Here is a 21,052-nt window from a genome sequence, read left to right on the forward strand (position 1 = left end):
AGGAGGAGGACGTAACAGATCGCAAGTGAGGGGAGGAGTCAATGCATACATCCTGCATGGGCTGTCCTGGTTTCCACGGCTTCCTCGACGCAGTAATAATATATCCGACTTATTGGCCGCAGACAGACATGGTGCATGAAATCTGTGCAGCTCTGTCATCATTAATGTGACACACAACTCATCTACAACCAAAAAACACAACAGGACTCTGACAAAAACTATGCCTCCAGACACAAAAGTTTAATGAATCAACAATATTTGGATTTGCTTGTACAATAACATCATTAGTGCAATCAAAAGACAAGCATTTGAAATACTGAACTGTCACATTTCAGCAGCGGATATGCAATGCCAATACAACACAACAGATTGACATTTTTTAACCATTTATATGTATCTCTAATCAGAGACAGCCAGCACCAGCTCTGGTAATATTCTGATATTTAGAATAAATACACCATGAAAGATTTCAGGAGAGAAAAGTGTGGGAGATCTAAAGGGCTAGTTGTCGCAGTGATTTAGAAATCAAGCTTAAATATTAATATCGGCCATTGAAGAAAATTTTCCATCACCGTCACCTCAGCATACCTCAGTGAAATGTCAACCTCGGACACTGGCTGTCCTCTGGAATGTGCACTGTGTTTTAAAACTTCAGATTGAAACAGTGACATGAATTAATAGTGCTTCAATATTCCCACTTTCTCCTGTATTTTTAACTGAAGAAGGCAACATAAAAAAGTGAATGGGATACTGTTGACTGATGTGTCAGTATTGTGTCAGCTGATCCTTCATTTGTCCACAAACTCTCGCCGCCCCACCAAAACCTTTCATTTTGTCATACCAAAGAGACACATCACTTTGATCTGTGACTCAAATAAATACAAATAAATACAGGGCGTATGCTGCGATGTCAGTATGGCATTTAGGAGATTACACAATCAAAAACATAAGCGATGTTAATAAAACATGGCTTCTGATCCTGAAAAATGGGAACATTTTTACCATTACACACAGATTGAGAATGTAAGCAGCAACCGATAGTGTTTCAGTTAATAAAGGGTGAGTACCAGCCCATCATAGCTGACCGATGATCAGAAATCCCCACGCCTTCGAGGATACTCCACCGTCAATCCAGAGCATCAGCAGAGAGACAGAGTAATCAGGGGAAATGAAACAAGAGGCATTCAAGCCACACATAATATCCAATCAAGGTCAAACTGTAGTGTCACAGAGGTTGCTATGAGATACAGGGGAGGGTGACAACGTAAAGAGGGGCTGGGGCTGAGGCGCTCCTTTAGAAGATCTGTTGTTCAAAGAGGATCTTCTCAAATCCTTGTGGAGCTGTGTGATAGAAGTCACTAAACTGGCAGTCTAAGATGGCACTGTCGTCCACTGGAACAAAAGAGAAGAGAGACATGAGCACAAGTTTAGACACTGTATGCTCAACTTCAACACATTTTTACTAGTGGCAGCATTTAAAGGTCTAGTGTGTGGGATTTACTGGCATCTAGTGGTGAGATTGAGGATTGCAACCAACTGGTACTTCCCACTGGCCAATGCAAAAAACACACCCTGTCTAGAGCCAGTGCTTGGTTTGTCTATTCTTGGCTACTGTAGAAACAATATTGCAGACTCCCTGAAAGTGGACCCAATCCATATGTGGATATAAACAGCTCACTCTAAGGCTGCTTTCACACCTGCCCTGTTTGGTCCAGTCCAATCAAACTCAAGTTCATTTGCCTCCTAATATGGGATTTATACTTCTGCATTGAATTGACGGCCTACTATGCCGTAGTCTGACCTGCACCTCTCCAGAAATGTCACTTCATGTTGCGGCGTATTTTTGTAAGCTGAAACCATTTCTCTCAGTAGAAACAAAGCTTTAATTTACTTTAACTTAAATTAACACATACAAGAAACAATAAATTGTGAGGACAATAAAGCCTCCACAAAAGTAGCATTTTAAGTCTTGTGTGTGATTTATCCTGACTTCATATGAGCAGAGGAAATCTCCGCTCATCGCTAGGCTATTTTATACAATGTAAAATGCCATAGGCTTGTGCTAATAACATTAGCGTGTTGTATTTTTTTGGAAAACGTGTTTAGTATAAGACAGCTGTTTTGTCTGAACCCTTGTGAGTTGTTATGGAGCTGAATTTTGTAACGTTACCTTTGTTAAATGTTGCTGTTGTCCCTGGCTTTATATGAGTAGAGAGAAGTCTGCTAGCTACTAGGCTAATTTATGCAATGTAAAATGCCATAGGCTTGTGCTAATGATGTTAGCATTTTGCATTTGTGAGGAAAATGTGTCCAGGGTTAGGGTGAGGGTTAGTGTTTTGTCTGTGAATGCTGCGAGTTATAGTGAAGCTGATGTGTGTACTTGTGTTTAACACTGCTGCTATTAAGCCATGTTTCATGTGTGTTTAATGTGTGTTTTGAACTAACTAAACTTTACAGCACTTCACAGAAACCTCCACCGCTGACTAGTGTTTTGGAGGTGTAACTGCAGAGTGACAGAGACACGGCATTTGATCTGGTCCTCTTGTAAATGCTGCCGTGAGAACACGAATCAACTCTAGGCAATTATGCAACTTTCTGACAAAATGAGTCCCTGATTCAAACCAAAGCAAGCAAAGTCTAGGTCTGAAAGCACCCTGAGGTAACGATATGTCACTGATATGTCATCATATGTCATGTCTGACTCAGGAGTAATAGTGCAATAAATGAGCAAACATTCCATCATTTTGTCTGGTTCATTTTTGAAAGTTATTTGTTCTGCAGAAATTGGGTCAAAGACTTTCCCACAGCAACGTTTTGAACATAATCTTTCAGTACACAACGTTACAGCTTGTTTACGGTTGTTGATACTGAAATAAGTTATCAATTGATCTTCAGGTAGAGAAGTAGCATCATGTCCAGGCCAAACACTCTCCAAAGCCAACTGGCACAGCAACTTACTGTGCGTACTCTGTCATGTTTACAATTCAAAGTGTGAAGTGTGGTAACAGCAGAGGTGATGTTTGTAGGTCTACTTCTAAACCTCTCACCTCAGAAACAAATCATGTGTTTGCCACACCTGTCTAACGAGCTGTTTCAAAACAGCAAGCATTTTTCAAGACAAACTGCAACTAAAAAACTGAGCTTTGAGGTGCAGATAACAAAGCAGACATTGCTGTGAGTTATAACTTTAAAGTGCATCATGTGTTTCAACAGAGGAATAACAGAACTGCTATGGTGCCACTGCAGCTCATGAAACTACCTTCAAAATTTTGGGATGGGTTGCTTAATATTTTAGGGCTTTTAATTACCACTTTAACTGGATCTTGCAAATTATATTAAATCTAAATGTAGAAAATTTGCCATACAGACTACGACACAATATATGTATGATATGTGCATGGGGGGAATATAAAGTAAGAGTTTAGCTGAGCCCTACCGGATGATAGGAAGACAGATTTTTGTAACCTTAATGAGTATGTAATTTGTTCCATCTGTAAAGGTCCCAGACTTTTTGGATCCATGTATTGTACGTTGGACGGTCTGGTTTCAGCCATCTGATGGATATACACTTTAAGTAAGTAAGTAAGTAATATATGTAAGAGGTATTCTTATTCCTTACATTGAGACCTTTAGGAATAACACCCAGTACTACTACTGCAGAATCTTGTGGAATAGCTTGTTGAAAGACCTCTTTAGGGGCATCAAATACCTCTCTCCTTTCTTAAATAGGGCGATCTGTTAGCTGCAACATTACACAGTTAAATATCCTCCCATCATCAGCAGTCCAGTGCTACACTATAATAGTATATTAAACACTGTTGTGATGAAGCTAGGCTCATCTTCGTTATTAACTGCACTTCTATGGCATCAATTAATCCATTCACTAAAATATGTCTCCCCTCTTGATCTTTATGTATGGATGTTTTAAGACTTCTTTAACTGTTCATGTTCCACCTCAGGTAAATGCGTATCCTGTAGAAATGCTATCTGACAGCTGGCCTGTTTCAGCTTGTGTAGAATTTTCTGTCTCTTAATGGGACTATGAAGACGTCTAACATTATAGCTTACAATTGTTAATGTTCCCATTCATTTTTATATGTAATAAAAATCTTTATGCCATCATTAATATTCAATAAAGCACAGGTAGTAGCAGTTTATTAAAAAACACACCAGATTAATGGAGAGCTCTTATGGAAAAGTGAGAGTGGAGCATGAACCTATTCTTATAATTCAGTTCATATAAATGCTTATTAGAAAATAGTGAAAAGACAAATTTTTGTGTCTTGCCCCCAACATGAATAATATTACTGTACATGTACATCAGAAAACTAACTGTAAAGTTTGTAATAATATTTCTGAAAGCATCCAGGGTGATTCTGGTCATGTTTCTAACTCAGGAATATTATCAGTGCCTTAAGACAGAGGGTGTTTGCACAAGAAAGCTCAAACAAATGAGTCATTGTTGCAGTTTTTCTGTCCGACAGGAACAGGCAAAACTACATGTTTTCCTTCAAACAGAAAATCACAAGTTGATTTTACAGACTAGCTTAAAGGGATAGTGTCCAATCTTTTGAAGTAGGGTTGTATGATGTAGATGTAAGTCGGCACGCCCCTAGTTTGGAGACGCAGGCTGGAGTCTAGCATGGAAGCAAAGCAATGTACCCTGGAGGGGTCAGCAATAAAACATGTTTTTTATTTAGCCACGTAAAAAAAAAAGTCCCATCTAAAAATACCACTATCAGTTTCAGCAAACACTGTATTTAGAATATTTTCACTGCTTAAAAAGTGAAATGAAGCAGGTATATTGCTCTCCTCTAAACCAGAATCCATTGAGAAAAAAAGCAATTTAACATCGCTGAACACAGGAGCTGCTGGTCTACAGCTGTCACAATCAGTTATTTTGTTTGTTTTCTTTTTGTGGTATTGTCTGACTTTGGCTTTTGAAAAGGGTTAGTACAGATTCACCAAAATCACAATAATACAAACAGACGAATAGATGGAGGCAGCAGTAGAACAGCAGTTCCTGTGTTCAGCAAGCCAAAATTACTGTTTTTGTCAATGGAGTCTGGTGGCGCTGACAAGAGCACAGATGAGAAATTGAAGGCGTTAAAGGCTTCCCTGTCAGAACGGGCTGTCTGACAGAAAGGTAAAGCAGTGAAAAGACTCTCAATTAAGAATACACTTAAACTGATATTGATTTTTTATAGTGGAAGTGTAAAAGTAGAATGTAGAAGTACATTGCTTAGCTTCCATGTCGGCACTTCAGCCTGCTTCTCCGAACTGCTGACAGACCTCTCCTGTGTGTCATACTCTGACTATAAGTACCTCATACCAACCCACTTTGAAAAATCCCAACTATCCCTGAATGTTTGTAATCTCTGTGGCAACACTGTCCCTTCCTGCTAAAGGCTTTGTTTTTGGTTAGTCCACATAACTCAGTCTTGGATGTTTGAAATATGTTTGTGGTCAAATATGCATCGAAAAAGACCCTTTAAGGACAACCAACAGCCTGATATCAGCAGTGTTATGTAAAAATGCACAAATGCAGCCCTCTAGTGGATGAAAACTGTCACTACCATTACAGTTTCTGAGAGAGCAGGGGCCTGTATCACGAAGCAGGATTAATGTCTTAGCGAGGTAACTTCAGGGTTAACCCTGGGTTTTCGGTCTCACGAAGCCGGTTCAGTTCTTATCGGGGTAGATCACCATGGTAAGTTACTCTGAACGGCTATCCTGCTCCGGAGCAGGTTAAGTTCAGGGTTGAATCTGATCCTATAAAAAGCACCACCCACGGGCCAATCAGCTGTTCGGGAAAAAAAATGACTCCGCTGACAGAAATGCAGCCCAGTCATGATGGGAAGTTTAATTCATTTGATTGATTGTGATTTGAAAGTTTATTTTGAACATTAAAAAAGAAAAGAAAGCAACAACAACAGACAATGAAAAGATTGTTCAAAAAGGAGTGGAAAGAAGTCAAAATTTCATCTCACCCCTTCATAAGAAAGAAACTGATCATTTGCGGACACTTAATATATTAGTGCCAACATTTTTTTGTTGTTGGAGGAAATGATCCCTGTTAAAGATAATGGGCCTAATTGACAGCTTTGCTGCTGGAAATGTGGAAAGTAGCCTATATGTCTACACTTCATGGTGTTTGAGGGATTTTCCTTTTTGTTTTTTAAAGAGGGAGACTAGGTATATTTTTGCGCAGCTGTTAATTTCTAACACAGCTCAATATCAGGATGATTTTATTCAGACTATCAATTTGGTGTTGATATGATTTAATTGTGGCGTCAGCTTTAAGCTTTATTGTAGCATATATAACGTTATGACAAAGAAGACCAATTTATCAGACGCAATGATGTTAGACGATAATTGTAATACACGCAATTCATCTGCGCAGCATTGATTTCATGGGATTCAAGGATGTGATAAGTGTCAGATGTACAGGTACAGGTACTGTAGCTACTTGAACCAGTGATGAGTAATTTAACCTACACATCATTTTATTTGCTACCTTGTTTTATCTTGAGTTTTCCCTCTCTCCTCCGGTTTCTTCTTTCCTGACTCATTTTTTTTTCTTCTCTATCATGTGATTTCATTGATGTTTTGACAGGGGAATTTCTTTGATAAGCTTTTAGTGGCTTCTAACCTCTCCGGTACTTTTCTTTTTTTAATCTTGTAAATTTTATACGGTCTGTTTTTAACATTATGTGCAAATAAACTAATCGAAACTAAAAAAACATTATTCATCCCGTTATGCGTTGCCACACTTTTCCTCCTCCTGCAGCTGCCACGGTGTTGGCCTTTTCTGTAATGTTGCTTTTCTTCTCCTCATATTTTAGTAGAATTAATCTCTGATCCTCACGAGAAATACTTTTTTCTCCCCCACATACGGCGCTCTGTGAGGACGCTCTGTGAGGACGCTCAGTGACGCTCAGTGACGCTGCGCTTCTCTCATGATTGTGATTGGTCCGCTGCATGCGCGTTCACAGCTCTTGATAAAGCAACACTGGGTTGAGTTACCGAGTTGATATCCAGCATCGTGATACCGATTATCCTGATTGCCATTGTTAGGGTTAGTCAACCCAGGATAGGTCTGGGTAACCCAGGAAAGGTTGATCTCGCTTTGTGATACAGGCCCCAGCTCGGCAGTCAGTTATGCTCACATAACTTGTTTGAATTAGTCAAAAAATAAAAGAGAGAGTAACCAGTCCTCGCAACCTTATCAAGCCAACAAATAGACTTACCATAAACAACAGGGTATACAGTGCCTCGGATCCCTGAGGCAGGACAATGCATGTTCTTTCCATTCAGATATAAATTCAGCTCCACGTGGTCGTATGTGATGCCCTGAGGAACACAAACAAAACTGGAATTAATCACTGATTGTTAGCATGTGAATATGATTACACATTTAAACATCATTTATCTATTAAAAACAAACATTCATTTGTGTCGCCTGGCTATTCAAAGTTTGTGACTACTACTTCCTTTTCCTTGTTATTTTAATGCTTTCCTCCTCAAGCATTCTTGGCTTTCCTCTCCTTCCTGCTGTTACATTGTTTACTCCTGGACCACGATGATTGAGCTTTAATTATCACTGCATGATTATGGTCAATGACTCGTCATCCAGGCAAAAAAAAAAAGTGTCTGACACAAAACAGGACATTAAAACATGACTAAAGGTTTTCTGGTGGATCAAAAATGTTGCTTTTTTTTTTTTTAAATAAAGGACTTTGTGAATATTGTACATAAGTCTGTTGTGCTATAAGCGAGTAATAAATAAGTGTCAGACTTCATGGTTAACTCTTGTGCCAAACAGTTAAAGGTATACTATGCAGGATTTTCCTAAAAAAAAAAAAAAACCACAATGTTTAGCCTAAAACAAATAAAACTACAAAGGCAATCCCTTTCAATCATTGCTTATGACTCACTAAAGTTGCAAGGTGGTGTATTTATGTGCAGACTCTGATGTATTTTCTTATTATTTTTGCTGTATCCAGGACATTTCTGTGCGTGTAGCCTCCAGCCAATAACAGTGCGCAGGTGAGGTCAGGCAGGACTTTATAAAAAAAAAGAATAATCTGGCAGTAGCTGCATGCATCCAAAGGGAACCTCCAACAGTCGTAGACACAGGACAGAGAAAATGCAAATATAGGGAGGCAAAACGGCAAGCAGATAAAGCTCCAAATAAGATGGAATCTGAGGTTGGCTTTTACTTTTATTTTCACTGGCGAGCTCTGGAGGAGAGGATGGGGATGAAGAGCGATGCTGAGTTGGCCTGTTTTCTGTTGGACAGTTAGCTTAGTTAGCTTACTAAAGAGTCAGCTTTTCCATTACAAATGTAAGGTTCCTACAATAGTAGCTTGCAGTGTACGTACAAGCAGTGTAGTGCTTAGTTAAAGTTGAAACTGCAGTGACATGTGCAGGCAACTTGAATCAATCTAAAACCATTAATAAAGGCATTTATACTGAAAATAAATCAGTGTTAAACAGAGGTTCTTTTTCCAGATTATTGCTGCAGTAGTTAGTCATAAAGTAAATAGATAACAATGTTTGTGGGTTTTGTTAACGGCTCCATGACCCTGTGACTATTAGTCGAAAACTTTCATGGATCACTCAGTGGTAGGAGCATCCTCTGTTATATTGTACAAATCAGTTTTAAATTAAGTAAAAGCCAACCTTCTGGTTCTACTGTGTTCTAAATCGGAGGGCCTCACATTTTTAAGCTGTAGTTTGTGATATTTTTTAAGATATTATATTATTATTACTGTACATCGTGCAACATCACGCAAAATGAGCACACCTCAAAAATGTTAGCCATAAATTTTTAAATAATTTATTTTATTTTCATTAGTCTTTTAGGGGCCCTTCCATACCTCATTAAATTACATGTCTTGTGTGTAAAAAAGCATCACAAATGTGGTTGATGATGAGCTTCACAAGAACAGATTATTATTAATGTACCGGTGTTCATATATCCTATACATTAGCCCCCACCATAGCACAGTTAAAGCTATAATTAAAACCAAATGATCAAGGATCGTGTTAACCAACTGACAGATTATATTTGTCTCATGAGGAAACTAATTGGGCCTGATTCCCTAACTGTCACTAAGAAGAATTTTTCTCTTGAAACCCACATACACAGTTTTCAAAGATTCTCACATTCGCCAATGTTTTCTCATTTCGGATAGGTTTTTAGATAAGAACAGAATCTACGCCCACTCAACAGCACTCTTACGCACATGTTGCGCTGACAGGGTTGTACAAAATAAATGGTTATTGCTTTTTTTCAGTTCTACAGTTGTGCTAAATTAAAGTATTCAAATAACTATATTTTTTATAATTTCTATTTTCTTTAATTTATATTAATGCCTTTTGAAATAAACACAACACTAACACTTCAATTCACATCAGTTATGTTAACGAGAATCATGCCACCTAACACTTAGGGACTGATTAGACTAGAAAATATCGCGGGCAGTTGGGGCAGATAAGTTAAGAGTAAGTTATTAAAAACTTATAGAAAAATGGTGTGAAATAGTCCACCTTCACCCTCTTCCCCCTTCTCTCTGTCACTGTGTCTCTCTCTCTAAAACACACACATTCCACCATGGCACTCATCTCTGTCCTTAATCCTCACAATTGTGATACTATTATGCACAGTTTGAGGCTTGGGTGGTTGATTAACAAGTATTTTTAGCGTCACATGCATCTATTTGTTCTATTCTATAGATTTACCACTGATGCTGCTGATCATGACAGCTCGTTTGGCATTAACTTGCTGCAGAAGTACTTCCATTTCAGAACTGTCCTGCTAATTAAGATCAATTGTCACGCAAGAGGACAATGAGATTCATCATTACAAGAGCACAGGTGCAAACAACTCTGTGGGTAAAGAACGCGTCGTGAATCTGACGCAGACTTTTCTTAGGAACTTTGTTGGTAATAAATTTAAGAAAAAAAACTTAGGAAGATATGGTGAAGAGGCTAATTAATTTTACACAGGTTCAGTCCTGCATAATTACTTAGTCTGCAATGAGTTCATCTGTATCCATGTCTTTGCTCTGCTGTCTGAGTATGTGTATGTGTAGAATAGTGGTGGTGATGGGGTCTCCCTAGTACAGCTCACATGAATGCAGTACTGCCACTGAAGGACTTTAGGGGTCTCCAAAGTCACCAAGTGTTAAGTTCTAGTTGTCGTAGCTTGAAGCTGTTTTGGTTTCTCCTTCTGTCATAAAACGAGCGTGACTACATATAAAGCAAGACTACATTTTCTTTAATATGTTTGTATTTTAAGTTTGGAACAGAAAAAAGAAAGATTTGTCGTATATGTCACACACTGCTTTGTGCAGATAATGACATGCCTGCTGACAGTGACAGACAGAGATCTGCATGAGTTTTAGGACAGCTCCCATCTGCCCCTGCTGGGTTTTGAGCTGGGTTTTGAGCTGCCACAGCCTGCACCCGCAGGATTTTCTGCTGCACCATCCAACACCTACAATCCATTTTTTTCAGACCCCAAGTCTGTACTCCGTAACATTATACTTTACAGAATGATTTCCGAGTCCTGAGGTTTGTAAAAAAAAATTCAAATAAATGTCTCAGTATAATGAAAAATCTGTTTTAATTTATTAACTGATGCCAAACAGCAATTCTGGCACTAACAGAAGACTATCCAGCCCACATTAGACTAAGCAACACAATGCAACCATCGATGTCAGCCAGCTGCCTTAAAAAAAATACCCACAAATTAAAAATAAAATTACAGTGGTTCTCAATGGACCTGCAGGCCAGCCTGTCCCAACAGGCCTCTGGCAGATGATTAGTCTGAAGGAGCTGATCAAACGTCTCACAATCTACACTCACTTGCCTTTTGGAAAACCATGAGACAGCTCAATATGTGTGCAGACTAACCTGATAAAAAAGGGATGTCAACAACTACACCTCTAGAAGACATCATTTAAGGGCCTGTGTCAGTGTCATGTCAATGCTCCTAAACATTTTCCATTTACAATAAAATTATTTTCCAGACTTCTCGATAGATTTGTCAGACCACGTTTAACATCCGAGTACAAAGAGCTAGGAAATGTTACAAATTTGAACCTAATTCAAAGCTCCAGGAAATTTATCGACATATCTCTTGCTGTTTCCAGGAAGTGTATTGCATTAACCTGGAATTTAGATATTCAAAAGTTAAGTTAGAGATTCAAGAGACTTTGTGCAGAGCTGTTCTGAAGGCTGTGACATACAGGCGTAGCTGCAGCTCTGCATAGGAGTGTATTCAGTCGCACGCTACTTCTTGCCTTGCTTTCAACAACATCAACTCACTCTGACCTGCACTCCCTCTCACAGTGGTAAACATTTTGGCTGTGGTGGCTGCTCCAAACGCCACGAAAAACACTCTGCTTGTGTGATCAATTTATTTTTAGAAACTCTGGATTTCATATTTTAGAGAACAGAATAGGGACAATAGTCTGGAAACACAAATGTCTCCCCACACTCTGTTTATTTTTCCACACTTAACCAGACGTGGAAATGACTAATATCAAATTCCTTACATACCCAGTTATTTTAGATTATTAATCATTTTATTGTCTGTCAGTTTACACTTGCCAGTTCTCATATATTTGACAAGATGCAGAATAAGAGAAAAAAGTTTTTCATTTTCAGCTTTACACTCAAATCACTCAAAGATAAAGTTGTCAAACCTAAATTCAGGATTATCAAAATACATTTTGAACTTACCACAATGTCGCCCTCCTGAGGAAGGCTGTTTGCGGGTAGGCGATTCTTCTCTTCATTATTGTGGTACACAGACCCATCATGCCTCAGGACAAGGCTGTTTGTGTCTCTGCCCATAGGCACTTGATTAAGATTCACTTTCTGCGTGGCCACACCTATTCCCCACACACCTGAACACAAAGCACAACACTCATTACCTGCTAGTTTAAAACATTTTTTACACAAAGAGTAAAAATTTATGACAAAGGTCAGTTGAGATAAAAAATACGTACGCAAGATTTGCATGCACATTCGTAAATGAACACTACTAAAAATGGTCGCCGGTAGGTGTGCAGCAGAATAAGTGTAGCTTTACTTTCTATGTAAGGAAGCAAATTTCTTGTGCTTTCAAATATTGTCTTAGTAAGTGTAGAGAATTGCACCAGTGAGCATGCAGTCACAAGATGTTGCAGCTAAAAACAGCAGCGTGTCGGTATCAATAACTCCCACAAAGAATGCACCAGAAAATGTCAATCTGGCAAGAAAAGAAGGCAGCAGAGGTGAGGGAATGGTGGGATCATAAGCTGGAAGCCATGCTCTTACCAGTGGACTGGATCTTAAACTCAAAATAACTTTTGTTCTGGTGCAGAGGAGCGTTGGCCAGACAGCCTCCGGTGCCACATATCCTCCGACCGCTCTTCACAATGACAACATCTGTGCCTGTGAAACAAAGGCAAGAATACATTCTGTAAAAACAATTTAGCAACAAGTTCCTGCCAGTTAAAGGTCCAGCGTGGAGGATTTAGGAGCATCTATCGGCAGAAATAGTATATAAAGTTCACAACTATGTTTTGAGTAGCTTATAAGCACCTGAAAATAAGAACTGTTGTGTTAAAGTTACCTAAGATTGAGCTCTTTATATCTACATACAGAGCAGGTCCTCTTCCACAGAGTCCACCATGCTGTATCTTAAGTAGCCCAGCACAGAAAAATCAAACTCTGGCTTTAGATAGGACCATTAGTGATTTCGCGTTGGCCACCAAGGTTCTCCTACCCGCTTGGCACATTTGAGAAGTTTCAGTTCTGCTACACACGACTAAATCCTACACATTAGACCTTTAATCTGTTGTTAATTAATCTACTGTTTAGTCTGCAAGGTGCCAGAAAATGCCCATCACTATTTCCTCGAGCCCAAAATGACAACTTCAAAAGGTCTTTGTCTAATAAACAATCCATACATAATCAATTTGCAATCAAAAAGTCAGACATAAGCAACAAATCCTCAAATCTAAGAAGCTGGAAATAGAAAGTTTAGGATTTTTGCTGATAAATGATAGCAATTACCACTTCATTTTTTTGTGTATTGATCAATCAACTAATATTTTCACATTTTTACAAATATTTTACAAAGCCAGTTGCTGTTGGAATTTTGATTATCTATAAGGGCCACTTGACAGTCAAGATATCCTCAGGGTTAGAGTTGCAATGGTATGAGATTTTTATGGTACGATAACCAAAAATATTACGGTTTAACATTATATTAAATTACACTATTATAATATTAATATTATTAGTAACAATGGCCCTTAAAGAAATGAAAATTTCTTATTGAACACACACTATTATAATTGAAAATTGGGACAATTTTTTTTTAAATAGAGGTATATGTAAGAAGTCTAAAATGCAGTCTGGAGGGAGAGAGATGTGCACACTCAAGTGAGATTCTACATTTGGTTGCATTTTTTGGATTAATATTGTTGATTAGCAAATGTTAACGGTATGATAACCACAGTACACCTTAAAACCAGTATACCACTGCAACCCAACTCAGGTTAGAGAAATAATTATACTCGACAATTCAGAGTGGCCACGTTGTGTTTAAACATATTAATGAATGCTCATTTACACCTATTGGCTAGTTTTGACTTAATACCTTCATCATAAGACTCAAATGTGTTTTTTCCAGGTTCAGGCATTTTATTTTGGTCAAAAAATGGCTTCTTTTGATGGTAAAGGTTACAGACCCCTGTCCTAAACACTTGGCCTCATAGCTAGATGCCACTCAATCCTACACACTGGACCTTTATATGCTTTAAAAATATGTAGACAGGATTTTTCAAGCGTAGTAGGTGAGAAAATGGGAAACGTTAACACTGACAGCTGTCATATTTTTATCATATGGGTTATCTATTGCATGTCTGTCCGTCCTGGCCGGGGGATTCCTGGTCAGTTGCAGCAGAGTTTTATTTGGGGAGTTTTTTTCTTCTCCAACGTGAGGGTCAAAGTACAGAGGGTGTCTTGCTACTCAGCAGTGGAAATACACTTTGATAGAAATTTTATCTGTGAAGTTCTCTGTTGCTAGGATGAAGGGGGCAGGTTACATCATGCCTGAGGCTGGGAGGGAGGCACTCAACTTAGTTAAACAATAATGGTGTGAATTTATATCTACCCAATAGTGCACGTTTGATAAATGTATACGTGTATAATAGAATTTAGAGAAAGACTCATGGGGATGGGGAAGGTCAGGGTTGAGGAATGATGAAAAGGTGCAGGTGTATATGTGGTGTTACTTCTTTATGTCTGTTACTGTCTGTCCTAACAGGAGAGCTGTGTTATATGAGGTGTGGTGTTATAAAGAGAAGGTCGGACAGTTTTTGTTTCAATTTTCGAAAATAAAATTATGTAAATGTTATTTTAAAAAAAACTACAGAGGATGTCGTATGTTGTTCAAAATGTAAAGTTCCTTTAGCCATATTTTGATACTGGACTACGTAAATATAATTGGGTAGTTGCAGGAGCTTCACGTCACGACTCGCGATGTATTTAACAAACTGCTATCCTTGTATGGAAGTATATTAAGTGGCGATGTTATTACACACAGCTGTAACAGCGCCATGTTGCCAAAAACACACTTAACTACAACGGTTACAACAGTTCGAGGAGCTAACAGTTAGCGAGCTAGCTAGCTAATGCTAACGGCGGAAGTAGCAAACCATCATGTCACTTTCACACAGCCAACCAGGCGCGTGAGGACTTTAACTGTCGTTACAACAACTGACAGAGTTGCAGATAACCTTACGTACCCATGTGGTGAGTGTCTAACTGAACCGTCGGCATTTCTTTGAGAGGAATATGCCCCGTTCCGCCATCTCCGCAGCAGCCTAGACAACACGTAAACATCGCAGCCATTCTTGATAGTAGCTAAACATCCGGAAACCATCAAACCAAAGAGCGCCCGGCGTCAAAACGTCACCCGCCCGCTGACACACGCAACAGCGACACCGGGCGGCAGAGGTCGGAACTACACATAAGCTCCTGCTACCCAACTGTATCCAATCACAGCGGCTAAGATAGGCAGTTGCTCCTGATGGCATGGAAACAAGGGAAGAAAATCAAGGTCAAAATTCCTACACGTGACTAACTATTGGGTATCGATGTTACATAACCACAAGAGAGGAGAAAAGTGAGTTTTATAACATGTTTTCAACGTTTAATGGGCAGAATTGGTGACATCTGAAGAGCATCCTCAAAGGCTTCAACATAGAGCAGATATAATGCTCCTGATGAACAGTATAGTTAGTCTTTCTCAGCCTCTGTCGGTGCCAAGATAACGTGCCACTTGTCAGCTCGGTGCCACATCACATTGAAGTTTTGATGTCAGTCGACGCAGCTGGCCGCCTTCACTCGCGCCTTTGTTGTTATTGTGTTAACTGTTTACAGATGCACATATTTAAAAGTACCCACGCAAGCGACTGAAGTGGGTTAGTGTAGAAAAAACCCGTGATACCAAACTGGGACTAAAACCTAGTTGACAGTTTTTCACGCTGTAATGTTTTGCATAGCAACAGCCCCTCCCCCATCGCACAGGCAGGGATCCTCTGCAAGTTACCCAGCAGGGACAAAAACGTAAACAACCCCCGTGTCCAAAATTACGCACTGCAAAGCACTTGATATAACAGTAGCGCTTGTGTTATTGGCATTGTAGCGCAGATCCTGGTTTATATGTGCGCAAACACGAACAAATGAGCGTATTGAGAGTTTCTGTGTGCCACTGAAACGGTTAAATCCATACCCGGAAAGGGCGAAGTCTGCACAGCAACAAGCGCCATGATTGCGTTGCACTGTGCGTCTCAGCAGCTGGTGAGTGATTCTTTTGGTCCAGTAGTTGCATGTTACTATGCGCTTGCAAAATCTGTCACAGCCCTACTTCAGTACCTTGCCAACAGGAGCAACGCAAACGCGAACCCTGTTTGTCGATAATTTGTCGCATTGGATTGGTTAGTCGGCGGTAATTTAGGGCTCGACTCAGCTAACCACTGTCCTGCTGTTGTGTAATACAAAGCCAGGAGGGAAATAGTTTGCGTTTTATAGTCAGCATCTAGAAAGTTATTAACGATTTGACTCATATGCAGCCTGCTTTTACGACGCGCGTTTAAGTTCACGCACGCTGGTTTGCAGAAATCAGGATGATATTTGACGTTAAGTGTCCAAACGGAGTGTGTGGCAGAGCTCATGCCAACCTTTTACGCGGGCACTGCGATGCAAGTCAGTTTCACTTTCTGGATGGGAATACTCAACACGCAGCTGGAACATGACTGCAAATATCTGTATCCTTTGTGATGCTACAGCATTTTCGTGTGTAATTTATTACCTGTGGGGCAGCATCCCCCCTCTGAGTGTGGGTGCGTATTGTAGTCTGTTTCATTAAGTGCTGATTTATTGGGTTTTCTCCTTTGCTTTAATTACGCACCGATTTGACGCCTGGATGATGTGTTTACAGGGCACCATGGAGCAGCTAGAAGAGGAACTTACGTGCCCGATCTGCTGCGGTCTCTTCGACGACCCACGGGTTTTGCTGTGCTCGCACAGCTTTTGCAAGAAATGCTTGGAGGGACTTTTGGAGGGGAGCCGAGGTCCGGCGTACAGGACACCTTTCAAATGCCCTACATGCCGCAAAGAGAGCCCTCACAACGGCGCAAACAGCCTGCAGATCAACTACTCCCTGCGCGGAATAGTGGAGAAGTACAACAAAATCAGGGTTATGCCCAAGATGTCTGTTTGTAAACAACACTACGGCCAGCCTCTCAACATATTTTGCGCCACGGACTTAAATCTAATTTGTGGCTTTTGCGCAACAACAGATGACCACAGAGGGCATAAATTCTGCTCCTTGGAGGAAGCATATGACCGAGAGAAGGAGGCATTTGAAGAGCTGCTTCACGGGGTGGAGAGCTGGCAGAGCGCAGATATGCTGTCCTGCCTGGAGACGCTACAAGCCAGTAAGAAAAAGGCGCTCCAGTCTGTCACCAAGGACGCAGAGAAGGTAAAAGACTATTTCGACAAACTCATCAGCACCATTGAATGCAAAAAGAATGAGATCCTCTCCGATTTTGAAACACTGAAGCTGGTGGTAATGCAGGCATACGACCCGGAGATCACCAAGCTGAGCGTTGCGATGGAGGAGCACAGGCGGGCGCTCAGCATCGCGGAGTCTTTCCGGAGCGTCACGGAGCCTCTGTGCTTTCTGCAGCAGATGCAGGAGTTTCGGGAGAAGTTGAAGGTCCTCAAGGAGACTCCTCTGCCCTCTCGGAAAGACACAGACGTCGGTCCTCTTGTGCGTAATTTCGATGTGAAAAAGTGGGATTCACTGAGGATCAGAGAAGTGGACAAGATCTCAGTCCCCCACGAGAGTGGCTCCTACAGAGCGGGGGGCTCACGGCCGGTGGCGCGAAGATGGATCATCCTGTGCATGAGTTTGTTGCTGTCACCACTGCTCCTGCTGCAGACACACAACCTTGCAGCCTACGTGCCCTCGCAGGCTGAACCGCTTGTCACTGCCGTCTCCTCTCACCTTAGCCATACCGGTGTGTACCTGCGGGAAGTGACTGACATGTATGCGAGTTTAATGGCTGCAGGTCAGGAATGTATCGTGAACTTAATTGACTCCACTGTCAGTTTTATTGGCAGCTGTAAGCTGTTTTAATTACTAGCCTGTGGCATCACGGCCATGAACTCACAGCTACAAATTGTTATCCAAGTGACTCGTGAGGTGCAGCAAACTAATCACACACATGCACCTGAAAAAAGAAAACACTTGTTTACCTGATTGTTTACAGTGTCTTTTTGTTTTTTTTATTTTTTACTCCAACCTCAGTGAAGCCATAGAATCAAATACAATCCTTAATCTACAGAGGTTGTAGCCTACATTTGCAGATACACCATCCATGTGCAATCTTTCTTTTTTTTAAATACATGAGAAATTTACACTGTCCAAGATGATCTTCATAAATAAAACTGAGAAATTCAAGTCACCTCCATGTTTGTTTTTTTATTGCCAAACCAGCCAAGTATTTAGAGCCAGCAGCCTGTTAACGAAGCAAATGTGCAATAAAAGAAATATACAGTGTAATCCCCGACCTCTTCCCTGCAGAGTGCGTCCGCAGCACAGTGATGCTGCAACCTCTTCAAGGTTACTAACGTTGCATAACAGGGCCCGTGTGAAATATTCACCAGGCTGCAGACAGTGAAGGAGGAAAGCAAAAAGACAGAGCACGGTCCTGTGATTCTGGTGTTTCCACGAAACCTTAAAAACCTGAGCTGTATTTCCCCCTATCATTAATTCAACACTGAGGCACGGGGACGTGATTGTCACGCCTGCTGGGCTGTCACTTTTATTTCTACACACAGGATCTATTTGTGGAGGTTCATGTGACTCATTCGTTGCATGACTTGTCCGGTCTATAAAGTCAAACATCTGCAGCCTGTTAAGTGAAAAGTACAGTGCAGGCCTATTTTCTGCTGTGCATCTGAATTTGTAGAACTCGTAAAGCCCTGAAATCAAAATGCAATTGTGTGGGCAAATGGGAGTTATTAAAATTCTTGTTGTTTCAGGGAGGTTCAGTGAGATTTTTGGCTCATCACCAAAAAGTGGTCTTTCTTAAAATAGGTCAGAGCGAAAAGGGACGAGCAGCGAGTTGTGCATTGATCATTTATCCTGCTGGTTATTTATTTATTTATTCTCCTGAGGACAGCTGCATTTTTTTTTTCTGAAAAAGAAAATCCTAAAATCAGACCACAAAGTGAATCCGTGATGTCAGCACTGACCATAATTCAGGATGTACGTCATGGCACGCATGTACATATATATAGCCTTCTGTTGCCAGGCAAATATAGGATGAAAATAAATGCACTACTCTACATTAATATTTTAATTGTAACGGCACGCAAATTTAAATATAGCCTGAAAAACGTTAACTCAATCTAAATTAAGAGAAAATGTTGTGTATAACTGTTCATAAGTGATTTTTCTGAGGAATTACCGTAATGTCAGGTCGCACGGTCAGTCACTTTATATCAGAGTGGGCCTGTGGTGAGGGTTAATAAAAATAAACTTATAATCACCATCTATTCGATCAATCGAAATAACTAAATATCCAGATACCTTAATAGCATGATTAGTGTGTCCAGTATTTTCTCTCACACCTGAATAAGGTCCCGCACTCACACCCTTTCACACCGAGGGTCTATGAGGGTGTGTGACGGTGATTTAAGCAAACCCCTATTTTACTTTTCCTGTCATTAAAGCATCTTTTCCCTTCTTATTTCCTATTGTTATAATATTAATTTAACACTTTTACATTTTCTGGATAATGTGGTTACACATAATGCACAAGCGCAAACAAAGCGCACGTGTTATTCTACATATATACAGGTAAATAAAATCTGCACGACCGATTTAAAAGTAAGTAAATTTATAAGTATAAAAGCCACAAAAGCAAAAATTGTGAAGCTTAACAGGTGCAAGGCAAAATGTGGAAACACACACCGCACATTACTGTTTAAGCTGCTTCCACATTTTCATGTGCTGTTTTCCTAAACACCCCCAAACAGTCAAAGATAAAGGGATTAAAATTTAATAACTGCACTTAGGAACGCGTATAAGAATTTAATAATTCCCTAAATAAAAGCTAATGAATTACGTTGGCGTGGTTAATATTTGCACACACACACATGGAAAGGGTCCATCGTGCAGCTTTGGTATAAAACAATGTATATTATAAATGCTTAGTATCTTTTTTAATAATATATAATAATATATTTTAGGTGTGAATTTTTGTGTTTTTAAAAAAGCCTTGGTGCTAAGGAAAAAAGTAATCCATCATAAATGCGCACACATCTGACCACTTTCTCTTTAATATCATTTTGCGTAAATTACACTTTTCCCAAATAACCTAATTCCAGATTATTTATAATTACAGATGCGAAAACAAATACGAGAATTCAGGGTTATTAAAAAGGCCTGCGAGGCCAGAAGGAAGGACGCTGCTGCACCGTGCGTTTGTTCATGGATGGCACAATGTCCATGCGCTTTACACTAGTATCAGAAATAAAATCCACGATCACCGTGAAAAATGTAATCAATTAAGTTATTAATTATGCCACAGGTTTATTTATTTCATGTTATTATTAAAAAGTAGTCTGGTCCGTGCGACTTTGTAAACAAGTGTAACCATTTTTTTTTCTCTTCATCTGATTTTACTTTATTTAAAGTTCACATAAATGTGATTTAAAATTTTAATAAAAAACATATTTATCAACAGATGCCACGAAATATCAAAAGATGTAGAACAATATGATTTTAGTATTTTTATTAGGTAAAAGTGATTTGAGATTATCGTCATCGGACGTCCTGGTGCAGCTGAGATGTCCGCATTGCGTGCGCATCCGACGCATCTTAAAATGGAGGGTTTTATCCATGTTACAGAACATCATCAACACATCATTCGTTACAGTGCTGCAGTGCACATCACAACTTATTATATCTTGGTGTGCATAATGCGGTCATAACACACAATAATGTAAAGAGTTTAAGTCTTTTAAAAAGTGCATATACATTATAGAGACCGTCCGGGATTAAAATGCAGAGCAGAAATCTGTTTTATAAAACATTTACCGAAGATAAAAACACCCGCACTTTTATAGACTAGATGTATTTTGATGTTTGAAAAACAATTCCGGTGTGTATACTCTACAATGTAATATGTGGAATAATTTTAATCCGCTGCAAAGCTGCGTGTGTCACGGCTCGTGCTCAACAGGCCGGACATCCCAGCAGCGCTGCAGCGAGGCCACGCAGGCCGGCATGCGCGTGATTTCTCCTTTGAGCACGGCGCTGAGATATAAAGCCACGTAAAGGATTGTCAGTGTCGGCCAAATTAAGACCTTTAGCATAACTTAAATAAAATACTTAAATACTTAACGGACAGCATTCTGTTAAACAACAAGTTTAGGATGTCATGGTCAAAACACATTGCAGACAAAA

The 21,052-nt window shown here is 39.8% G+C and overlaps 2 protein-coding genes across 3 annotated transcripts; one reads left to right on the forward strand and one right to left on the reverse strand.

Annotated features, from left to right (window-relative positions):
* Nucleotides 1-219: 219 nt before the first annotated feature.
* On the reverse strand, nucleotides 220-14,969 carry spryd7b (SPRY domain containing 7b). Its single transcript, XM_033616285.2, has 5 exons — nucleotides 14,814-14,969; nucleotides 12,334-12,450; nucleotides 11,755-11,921; nucleotides 7,251-7,353; nucleotides 220-1,392 (listed from the first exon to the last, which is right to left on the reverse strand). Exons 1-5 carry the CDS (start codon nucleotides 14,917-14,919, stop codon nucleotides 1,295-1,297), a joined length of 591 nt encoding a protein of 196 aa, XP_033472176.1. The 5' UTR covers nucleotides 14,920-14,969; the 3' UTR covers nucleotides 220-1,294.
* A 764-nt stretch (nucleotides 14,970-15,733) lies between these two features.
* trim13 (tripartite motif containing 13) lies at nucleotides 15,734-18,041 on the forward strand. 2 transcript variants are annotated; one of them, XM_033617502.2, is made up of 2 exons: nucleotides 15,734-15,870; nucleotides 16,511-18,041. In XM_033617502.2, exons 1-2 carry the CDS (start codon nucleotides 15,838-15,840, stop codon nucleotides 17,711-17,713), a joined length of 1,236 nt encoding a protein of 411 aa, XP_033473393.1. In that variant the 5' UTR covers nucleotides 15,734-15,837; the 3' UTR covers nucleotides 17,714-18,041. The 2 variants fall into 2 exon arrangements, with proteins under 2 accessions (XP_033473393.1, XP_033473394.1); XM_033617503.2 differs by lacking the exon at nucleotides 15,734-15,870 and adding an exon at nucleotides 15,879-16,412.
* Nucleotides 18,042-21,052: the final 3,011 nt, after the last annotated feature.

The sequence above is a fragment of the Epinephelus lanceolatus genome, chromosome 14, assembly GCF_041903045.1.
Source record: "Epinephelus lanceolatus isolate andai-2023 chromosome 14, ASM4190304v1, whole genome shotgun sequence".
In the NCBI taxonomy this organism is placed as follows: domain Eukaryota; kingdom Metazoa; phylum Chordata; class Actinopteri; order Perciformes; family Serranidae; genus Epinephelus; species Epinephelus lanceolatus.

Bases quoted from the DNA above. Each gene is read 5' to 3' on its own strand.
- spryd7b (XM_033616285.2), bottom strand. From the start codon at position 14,919: ATGGCTGCGATGTTTACGTGTTGTCTAGGCTGCTGCGGAGATGGCGGA. The intron at 12,451-14,813 runs GTACGTAAGGTT...TTTGTTTCACAG, and splicing joins GTTAGACACTCACCACATGG to GCACAGATGTTGTCATTGTG. The intron at 1,393-7,250 runs GTAAGTCTATTT...CTTTTGTTCCAG, and splicing joins TGTATACCCTGTTGTTTATG to TGGACGACAGTGCCATCTTA.
- trim13 (XM_033617502.2), top strand. From the start codon at position 15,838: ATGATTGCGTTGCACTGTGCGTCTCAGCAGCTG. The intron at 15,871-16,510 runs GTGAGTGATTCT...ATGTGTTTACAG, and splicing joins ACTGTGCGTCTCAGCAGCTG to GGCACCATGGAGCAGCTAGA.